This window comes from Crocodylus porosus, unplaced genomic scaffold, assembly GCF_001723895.1.
Source record: "Crocodylus porosus isolate Cpor-Errol unplaced genomic scaffold, CroPor_comp1, whole genome shotgun sequence".
Taxonomy (NCBI): domain Eukaryota; kingdom Metazoa; phylum Chordata; order Crocodylia; family Crocodylidae; genus Crocodylus; species Crocodylus porosus.
The window spans coordinates 97,379,532-97,390,779 of NW_017728943.1; the positions used below are offsets into that span (position 1 = coordinate 97,379,532).

General features: G+C 40.0%; 1 protein-coding gene across 3 annotated transcripts in view; it reads right to left on the minus strand.

Moving 5' to 3' along the window:
- The window catches only part of TBCE (tubulin folding cofactor E), a 49,280-nt gene that overhangs the window by 27,744 nt on the left and 10,288 nt on the right, over nucleotides 1–11,248 (minus strand). For all 3 annotated transcript variants that reach the window (XR_002103686.1, XM_019549835.1, XM_019549836.1), the window contains exons 4-5: nucleotides 3,745–3,933; nucleotides 715–803 (exon numbers count right to left, since the gene is read on the minus strand). Coding sequence is in view for 2 of the 3 variants with exons in the window: in XM_019549835.1 (XP_019405380.1) it covers nucleotides 715–803; nucleotides 3,745–3,933 (278 nt within the window). In the remaining variant the exon portion in view is untranslated. The remainder of the gene's footprint in view (nucleotides 1–714; nucleotides 804–3,744; nucleotides 3,934–11,248) is intronic.

An 11,248-nucleotide genomic window follows, 5' to 3' on the forward strand; every position in this document is an offset into this window, starting at 1 on the left:
CTTTAGATAAAGATAAAGCAAGCTATATCTTTAGCTATAACTTAATTTTGTACCAAAATATAGTAGAATAAATCTTCGGGATAAGTAGCAACATTGGTCAGTTACTCTAAACTATATCTTGATCTATAGTGAAGAAATGGGTCATCAAGACTTAAAAAATAACTTCATTTTACAGAGCCCCAAAACAATTTATTTCCCAATTACTGAGTATATAATTTTGACGTCCTAAAACAGTATAATTTCTATTATGTATTTTAGTAACATATAACAACAGTACATAGCAGCTTGAATATCTTATTCATTACACACTCACAGCTGCTTGTGCCTACAAAGCTCTTCTCCAGCAATTACATTAGAGGTTATATGGCTTTGTCCTATACCAGATTATTTTTTTAAATTCCCATCATTTCTATCACAATTGCACCTTCTGAAGTCTTGAATCAATGACAATAGTTAACTAAATTAGCATAGTTCCCCACCCCCTCTTTTTACCCAGGAACCCTATTCCAAATACATTCTAGGATTTTAAATAGTAAAAAGAATGAAGATTGAATTACACCCCTATATACAATGCAAAGTAATTAAACTGATCTGCAAATAACCGCTTGATAAAATATAATTGCTTAATTTCTACAAAGTAAGTATGGAATGCTAAAAACATGTTTTATGTTAGTAAGTGGTGGTACATAATACAGCACCTTTAGAAAAGGATACTAGGACATGTTCTGCTAATTTCCTCCTTCTGACCTGCGTGGCTCACCGCACATTCTCTCACTGAGATGTTTTCCAATTTGTGCAGCTGACTATATGAAAAAGTGTCAAATTATAAACAAAGAAAAAAAACGGCAGATGCATTAGAAGCACATTGATATTAAGCCTAAACAGGATACATTTTTAAAAATCTTTTTTGGGGTTGCTATTATGAAAACTATTTATAGCCAGATAGTTGTATAATCTTTAACTGATCACAGAAACACTCCTTTGTCCAGGGTAAAAAGCAGAAACACTGGAAAAACAATGCTGGACAAGCAGCAAAGAAAATGACTCCATCCATCTGGAATCAAATTCAAGTATGCAAAATGCAGTTACCCAGTTTGGAAACTGGTCAGCGCACCAGAATTAACATTACGGGTTTTAAAAAAAAATTAACTACAAGAACGTTAATCAATTGTTTTATGTCTGACAAAAATGGCATTTTCAATTGATCAATAATAACTGGTTGAATGTCAACTCAGAGAGGAAGAGTGCCATCTACTGAATCGTCACTACCAAGATGCTGCAAGTGCCCCACAGGGATAACAGCGTACAGGCAATTTATTCCTTATCATCAAAAACTAGTTCACCTCCTCCTCCTCCTCCTCCTCTGCCCCCGCCTCATACACAGCAAGGAGTGACAGAAGCTACTTAGAACAGGTGAAGACAGCTCCTCTCCATTTGGTACTCTGGCTTTCTGCTTCTCCCTTTTTTATTTAGAGAGTATAGCATGGAGTACTAACATTTAAAAATATATACCCTGTACAATATTAATAAAATATGAATATCAATTTATGTATAATAATTGTTAATTTATTCTAATTCTCGCTCTTCCCTTATTCAAGCCCTCGAATGCCTGTCATCACCTCCTGTTGTGTGAAGTCAAATTTAAGTTTGGAGCAACTAGACACTGGGATCATGTCTTGCATATCTGTATGCTAACAGTAGTGCTATATTAGCATCTCCCAACCAAGCACAGTACTGCTGATTTTCTGAAATCCAAGATTAAATCTCAAGGTAACATGCTAATGTGAGCCAGAAACTTCAAAAACTAATGGACATTCTTCATCTGATGGAAGATAGTTGACTTATGTTAATAAGTATTACATATACATGTAAAAGGAGCACTAAAAACAGGAAGAGTTGCAAACGTATATACCAAAAGTTCATAAAGGAACCTTATGGCCCCATTTTTAAAAAAAAAATAAACCACTGCAGTACTAAATATAACATTTAGTCTTGTTAGCCTGCATAAATTACTGGTAAGGAATGCAAAATATACGCATGTAATAAAGATGCTACCAGCTAAAGAGCTTCATTATCCTTTACAGGTCAAGTGCCTTTCCTTTGCCCTTCGGATGAATTTTAAATGTTAAGCATATAAAATATATGACACTCTCATTGACCCAGAGGGACAGTCTTCCATCTTCAGCTCCCCCTGTGCAAAAATTAAGTTTATTTCCTACCTATGGGGACTTTTTACCATCTTGCACCATCTACACTTTTCCCAGAACCTGACGAAGGGACTTTGATTCTGAAAACATGCAGAAAAGGACATTTTTCTTGCCATTTTCCAATTGGTCTAATAAAAGGTATAATTTTGGAACAAAGAGTTACAGTTTTTTGAATATCTTTTTGTCTCAGACCAACATGGCTACCAATTACACCCCTGAAACAATATAAAATAACACTTTTAACTCCCCTCCCAATGTACTTAATATATCTAGGTAATCTTAATATAAAGATGATCTTAATATATTATCGTATAATGATTATCTTAATATAAAGAACTCTACCTATTACATTTATTGTTCATCACATTGTTTTGGCCATTTCATTCAATTGGAAACAGTTTTAGTGTCTTTCTCATTTCAGGGTCTTGCCCAATGTGGGCTCAACCCTACAGGCAAAAGATTAATCTCACGCCTAAAAAAAAAGTTTAATTGAAAACAGAAAATAAAAATAATTTACATATATATAATTTTGTAAAAAAAAAGTGACCCACAAATCTTGATATCAGGCCCACTTTATCCAATCCTTTGAATATTTAAAACAGAATTCAAAACTATTTTACCAAATATAGTGCTATATCAGTAATTTAGGGTAACATTACAAAGATGTGATATTTATCCTCGAAGAACAGTAGTAATAAACCTAGATAAGCTATACATTAAGCTTAACCTGAGAGAAATCCAAACACATTAAGATATGGAAATGCACAAGGCAACCTTATTTGTTCTGGCAGATTAACTTCCCATACTTTAAATCTTGTGCATGAGCAATATATTTGAATTATATTTAGGATTAATAGCCTTTCCTTCCTTATTGTCCTTATTTCTCTTTTAGCAGAAACCTTAACTCTGTCCTGTAGTGATCATTCATATCATTGTAGGCCCAGATTGGATTAAATTTTCTTAAATATATTTTTTCCTTCCATTCAGTCAATGGCATTACTAGGTCAAAGTTAAAGTGGTCTGTCCATATGAAAACACTAGGAAATGGCTACCATTTGGAAACAGGACAATTCTTTGTGGAGTTCTCTGTAACAGAGCATTGTATCCTTCAGTTTCTGCTTAAAAACAAAGTTATCATTTAAGAATGAAAGAAAAATGGCCATTAATCCTAAAAATGATTCAAATGTAGTCAGTGTGCAATATTTTAGTGAGTTCTAACTATATAAGAAAGTTGAATCGTTGTAATCTGTCACTGGGATTTATAGGAACTAAGAAGGCCTCACACTAGATGGTACAATTTAAGGACCCACTTTTAAGTTTACTTCCTAAAAAAGGCTGTGTATAAACTCTCAGAATAAAACAACCCCCCACAATGTTAATCCTTAAGTACTGTATTCTGGGTAAGATGCATTGTTCTCATCTATAAGAGGTTGACTCCCCAGTTAAAGGCAAAACTCAACTCAGCATTAATGCCTTCCTCCCAACAAACTTCAGAGTTACAAGTATAAATGTTTTCGATCCCAGCTATTACACTTGCCTTTGTTCCTCTAAAATTGAGTCAAAGCCAACAAGTTCCACAGTTTTCTTTCCAAGGACTAACACATTGTCTTTCCCATATGCCACATCTTGTTCATCATTCAATCCATAGCGGTTCTTCACTGCAGTAAGAAAACCTACGCCAAAATTCACCTTGTCTGGACGGATAAAGGACCCCCCTGTAGGATGCCTGGAAGAGAAAGGGAGGAAACATAAAAACAATTGTCAGTTTATAATTATACTGGTCATTTCCTGTTCTGAAAGTTGAGCAATTTGTATTTTTATTTTAAATAAGAAAAAATATGGGATTATTCCTGATGTGGCAAATCAAGTTATTCAGGGTCACCACAGACATGTAAACAACAGAAGGGTACATAATATCAGAAGTGCTTCAGTACAGCACTGCATTACTGACAACACTTGAACTGCTACAATGAAATAGAGACCATGCAAGAATGAAGGCCTAGAATCACGAAGATACTTCAGGCAAGTCCATACCACTACCTTACCATGTCAGGTGGCTGCTGTACAGAAACCTTCTGCACTGGCTCTTGCACCAGAAGTATTACAGTGCTTTAGCAAGGAATAGCAAAATGGCAAACAATGCCCTTCCATAAAGCTAATTAGCCCCAGAACAGTACTCAATGAACATGGCTACACTATTTCTGGTTTGGGAAGCAGCATGTACATAACAGTGTGGCATTTTTCAGCATGACAAATAAGAGATACAGACATGCCTGTAAGTACCCAAATCTACCATTTCAACACCACTATCCAGCTGCTACCTAATCCTGTAAACCCCTCAGGCAGCTAATGTATTTTCTTCAATACAACTGTGGGTTTTAAAAGGCAGAATGAAGAAACAAGTTTTTTTTCCAAAAGTTACGACTGCAGAGAGCACAGACAGAGCCTAATCTGACTCACTTGCTTAACTAAAAGCCTAGCTGAGACTGAATACTGGTGTCCTCGGTTGGACCTATACATTTTGAAAAGAGCTGAAGAGCTGTGAAACAGAAGAAATAATCTAGAACCTAGCAGACAGCAAAACTGCACTAAGAAAGGTTATAGGCAGACAAGGTTTTTTGGGTGAATCTGATATCCTTTATTAGACCAACTTAAACTGAAAGTTGAAACTAAGCAAGGTTAGTTTGATTACCAAAATATCAAAACCATTAAAAAGGAAAGACAGTTGTTAACATCTCTGAAGTGAATCAACTTTCTCAGCTTCCTGAACAGTAATACCAGAGGGCACATTTTACAGTGGAACTGACTGATTAGCTCCCCAGTAAAGTATCACCATCTACATGTGCACCAGTATTAGGTCACAGTAAATCAATTAACTCTGCTATAAGATAGTATCGGCAGGGACAGTACTATCTTACGACAGACTACTTAACACCACTGAAATGCATGCGACAGGGGCTGGCTGGGGCACAAGGGTGCCAAAATGTGGGAAATGCCTGCCACCTAACCCCACACTTCAGCATCCTTGCGTCCCAGCCAGCCCCTTGGCTGCCTGATTCTGCCATCTGGAGCCTGGGGCCGATCCCTGTGCTCCCCCTGCCAGCTTGGGGCTGCTCTCCCCAGCTCAAACTGATGCAGTCCCAGGTGCATGAGTAAATGCAGTGCCTGGAAGCAGCTGACTCCAGAATGAACTGTGCCAGTTTTTCACATTGCCTTAATGGCATGTATAAATGCACCCAGAAGTGCTATACTGTGGAACACAGATCAAAGCAGGGTGTTTCTATTCTAAGCAGAAAATCAGTTTCCCCACTTAATAAATGGACCCCAATTTTGGAGTGGTTGATTTTGGGGGGGAAGACTGTGTACTATATGTGGAAAAATACAGCAAGTTCCCACCAGTGGGAGCACTGACACCACCCAGGAAGCTGTGGGGAGCTCTAGCCAAAGTCCCAGGGGCCTTTAAATTAGATTTTCAGGGGATAAGTCATGTGCTCCACTCCCCATCTCACCTGCATTGCCCAATTCTCACTTCAAAACAACACAGCATTGTCTTTGTCTATACCAGTTGTTCTCAAACCCTGGATAGACTTGAGGCTTCTCTTGGAAAGTGTCAGCTCTTAATTTTCACTCATTTTTTACTACAGGAAAATAATAAAGTAAGTCTTGTTACAGAAAAAAAATTAGAAAAAACACAGCCAGTCAGAACAGTTTTAACACTATGGATTCCTATATGAAATCACTGGGTTCATCACTTGAATCATGTTTGCACACCTAGCAGTGCTAACACTGCATGTCAGTCTATGGCACACAAACAGATTTCACAGCACCCTGGTTGAGAATCACTGGTCTATACAAAAAGCCTGAGTGATGCAAGAGATGTAAACTGTCCCCCTCAAGACATGAACTATACCCCCCACCCCCGGCCAACTCCAAAACAAAGTGTGTCATTAAATGTCAGTGTTTGTAATATTTTCACTATTGATAATTTCAGTGGAAACATCTGGCTCATGTACTTATCCCCAATCTGCTTACCCTAGACCTTTCTGTGTGCCAAAATCCCAACTAGCCTCTTTCTACCACTTCACATAACCTCCAGATTCTCTGAAAATCTCTATAATATGAATATTTTTAATCAAAAAATATGCAGGATGCTTAAATTTCAGAGTGGGGACAACATACAATAAATTCAGTATCAGAACAGTCACAGGGACAGCTACACAGATTATTAAATTCCACCCTGAATACATCAAAATCTGCAACAAAACCTCTAGAGTTTTCTTTATTTACCTGACGCTACAGCAGAATGTGCAGTCTGCAGCCACCAAAATTAGGGGTCTTGCTACAGAAATTAAATCCATCTGGTCAGACCTTGATACAGGAATGCCCCTCCACCCTTGTCCAAGCAAACCGCCACTGGGATCTGGGGCCAGGAAGGGGAGTTAAACACCCCTTCCCTGCTTAAATTTACTACTGGCTGTGACTGTGGACTACAAAACCCAGAGGCACCTGGAAGCAGGAAGAGGAAGTGATGAGCAAACCTGCAGAGTCTGGCAGCAGTAATTCTGAACTGCAAATCCCAGAGACCTCAGGGACAGCAGGAAGAGGAAGTGAACTCACAGCCCATGCTGGCTATGTGCCAGAGAGCCGTGCTCTAGTTCCCCCTCCCCCCAGCTTCTGGCCTGAGCCATTGCAGGCATGTGGCTGCATTTCCTGAATCAAAAATAAATGCGTATCCAGTTGTTTTTCAGTTTAATCTCTGCAGTTTAGACTGAATCAATTCAGCTTTGGGCACAAAACAAAGGACCTAAATACCTTTAAACTTTTCTGGAGTATTATCTCCTATAAAACTATATATTTGTTCAGACAACATGATCCAACTGGAAGGATGGAAAGACAAATGGTGTGGGTGGAGAAAAACCACCACAGATAAGAGTATGAGGAAGATAACGAAGGGGCATAAAAGCCAGGAGCACTGCATAAGTTGAAAACATAGCATAACTGCATTATAATGAACCCTCATGGGACTGGGATAAAAGTTAATTTAAAGATGGTATTTGCTCTAATGTGGTTAAGTCAATTTGCTGCATCATTATAATGAAAACAGTGGTTCCTAGCTTTGGGATTTTTAAAAGCAGAGTTTTATTATAAACAGGAACATTACAATTGTTTTAACAGTGTGGTACTGTCAATCCAAAGAATGTAAGTTGGCCGCAAGAGTCAGAAGAAACAATAATAAGTAGGTATGGAGGCAGGCAGGACAGGGAGCAAAAGTAAGCAACAACAGCAAGGGAAATACAACACCATATTAGCTAAGAGGAAGCAGAAGAAGGCAAGTGGCAGGTGCATTATCACTGAAGGGATGGGAGGGAAGGAAGATACCTCACAGACAGGTGGAGAACACAGTGGGAACTAAATGAGCAGTTAGGAGACCAACTGAAGGTAGTCAGAGAATGAAAATCTTGTTTGGTGGGAAGGTACCTGGAAGGAAGTTATAAGACCTTGTTTTTATAATAGAATGTGAAGGTGAAGGGGTTAATTAGCCAATCAGAAAACAGCAAAAAAACCTTATATAGAATTGCACACAATATCTCTCAGTGAAACTGCACCAGGTATGCTAGCGACTGCACTATGCATTCTGACATAATGATCTTGAGAAACTGTGGACCTACTGAGAGCAGAAGGAATAATTTAGGCACTAGGTGACCACATTTTAAGGTGCAAATTATAAATCTGTCCTACAGTAAATTTAGTGTTGGCAGCTGTTTCAGGTCAGTTTTATTCACAAATGTTCTAAGTAATTATCCAAGCACTGATGCACACTGTGAGATACCTACGTAAGAACACTACATTCTTGGGTTTTTTTAAACTACTTGCAATAGGTTTTAAGAAATACAAATGAATTGCAGTGCACAATGGTTATAATAGATGCAGCTAGGCACACTCTCAAATAACACATACAGTCCACTTTTTATATAGCCAGTTTAAATGTTAAATTTAATCTTTCAACAGTACTGTATATACAACCCCCCAAATATTTAAAACCACTTCACTATCTAAAACTGCTTTTCTACATCATACTTTCTTACTTAAGGCTCTGACAGTGTGCAAGCATCCCATGATGTTTTAGATCAGAGGTGTCAAAGATACAGCCTATGGGTCAGTTTCAACCCACAGAGTCCCCCAGTGCTGCCCCTGATTCTGAAGTGACCCACGCAGTGCATGCCAGACTGGCCTTATGTGCAGGACCTGGGATGCGTGCCACACGGAGGTCCTGCTTCAGGATTCACACTACACATAACACCTGCCCCCACCAGTCCAAGACTGTGCTGCACACAGCACCTGGTCTGGGATATGCACCACACACAGTGCTCCTCCCACCAATCCAGGATGTACACCACATATGGTGCTCACTCCAGCTAGTCCAGGCCCCTGACCAACTGGAGCATGTGCCACATGCAGCAAAGGTCATGGACCAGCTGGAGTACACACCATGTGTAGTATGGGTCCCAGAACAGCAAGGGGAATGAGGGGAAGAGGGGGGAAGTCCATGTGGTTGGATCCCAGAGGATCAGACAAGCATGACAGCCTTGTTTTAGACTTTCCCATGTGAAAAAAGGAAGCCACCTTTGCTTATGCTACTATTGTCTCATCTCCCTTCTACCTTTCCTCACTGAGATTATTGAGCAATGTTTGCAATTGGTGCATCTCCAATTCTCTCTTACATGATCTCCAATATAGTTTACTTCCTGCTCACATCCAATCTGTAACGGTGGTCAATCACGTTCTTTAACCCTTGTCCTCCCCAGCTTCTGTAACTACTTCCACATTCTTATCTCTCTGTCACCTTATGATACAGGATACGGAGCTGGCTGGACCTGTTGTCTGACCCAAGATGGCATCTCTTTAATTGCTTTTTCAGTGCGTCTTCCTCATCCCCGCTCCCCACCCCCTGCACTCCCCAACCCACTATCCCTTATCTTTGGGTGACCCAATCTGCAAACACAAATTCAACTTTCATCTATGCAAATTGTTCAGGTTACCTCAACTCCAGGCCTGTCTTTTTCACCAAAATTAAAACTCTGGCCTAACATCTCAGGAACATCTAGCTATCAACTCAAACTTGCTCAGTACAATTAATCTGTAGCTATCAACCTCCACTCTCTCTGAGACAGTCCTCCTTATCGCTTTCTTCCTTACTGGAAATAATACCCCCTTCTTACTACTCAGGTCTTTAACTTGTTCTTCATCTTCAACTCACCAGTCTAGGTCTCATATCCAGGATACAGTTAAATCTTGCTGATTCTTTCTCCATAACCAAAAATACAACTTCTCCTAACCATCCACATAGTTAAAATTCTTACTCAGGCCCCCATCATCTCACATCCTGGTTATTATAGTAGCCTCTTCTCTGGCCTTCAGCAATGCAGCCTTGCCCCAGCCAATCAATTCAGAATGCGGGTACATTTTTTGCAGCCTGAACCCCACCCCTGTGGTGTACCTGACTGAGTGTGAGGCACCAGAATGAAGGCAGGAGGACTTGAATCTCCAACCACATGGAACAGGGCAGGGCAGAGGCACAGGCAGAACTGCTGTGGAACCTTTGTCACACTCAAGGCTAACTCTTCCCTGGCCTCTCAGCTACTACAAAAATGGTGAGTGAGACTCTCTCACTCCCTCAGTGACAGCTGCAGTGGCAGGGAAATGTTAACCTGGCTCTTGGCAATGACACCTGTTACATCCTCTGCAGATGGCACCCTGTCCTGCCTGCTCCATTTGCAGGGTCCAAAACTCAAGCCCCCTGCCTACAGTCTAGGGCCTCCCTTCATTAAGTGCCTAGGACTCCCATGCCAGACACAGCATCAGCCTGTGCCACTTGTGATATGCCTACCATTGTTTCCCCATTTTGCCCCTTGCACAGGGGAGATGTGCCATATAAACAACCAGAAACTTAATGTATCATTCTTCAAAGCTCCATCAAAATTCTGCCATGGGGGGGGGTGTAAAGAGACACAAGGATCATTCCACTGATGTACTAAGGCTGCGCCTTCCATGCAGACTAATGCTGTCATGCTGTTTCCCCATCCTCCCACATCTCTTTGTATAGTCTTGTGTTCAGACTGTCCCCTTCAAGACATTTGAGCAAGGGCTCATCTTTCGTTGCATTTGTATAGTTCTTAGTATACATATGGACTTGCTCTGTAATCAGAGCTGTAAGATGTTACGGTAATATAAGTAATTGTAAAACAAATTACTGCTATACTTTTTCAAAGCTGATTTATCTGAGAAACTCTTTGAAGTAACTGCAGTGATTAACAGAAATGCAAAGCAAAAGATCAGAGCACAGTAGAACCCAACTGACCCAAGATCAATTATACTTCCCCTCAGCTTTCCACTTTGAACTGTGTTGCTTAATGCATCTTGCATAAAGCCTTAGGCCCAGCCAGGTACATGATGGGGGTGCAGATACTCTTCCCAGTGCTTAGGAAGTCAAATGGTCACAGAAGAAAAATAGAGACAAAGACTGTATGACTGATTCCTACCATCAGAACAAAATATTTAGATGATCAGACAATTGCAGTAATTTTATTCTTTTCTTTTTAAAGGTATTCTTATTACATGATATTTAATAAAAGGAGCTTGGACAAACTCTGTAAAAAAAGAAAACATTTTATTTGATATAAGCAACAATGGGTAGACAGCTTTAAAAGGGAAATGCTTCATGGTTTAATTCATCCTAAAGTTAATTTTGCTCGGGGTTGGAATGCTGCTGTAGCCATAATGGTCCAGGAAATATGCAAGAGCCAACTTTTTAGTAGCATCTTTTATTAGAACTACTAAGTAGTTGGGAGACGTGTTAGACAAGCTTTTGGGAACAACATTGTTGGTGTCACTGGGCACAACCCTGGGTAACTCAGAGGGATGGAAGACCACGAGTGTCGAGGAAGTCCTTCTGCTCCAGGCTCAGATGAGCCAAAGCCCCCCCTTGCCCAACCTTTGCAACCCTTTCTCTGGCGCCTGCAATCTCCTGTCCTTCTGGAAAG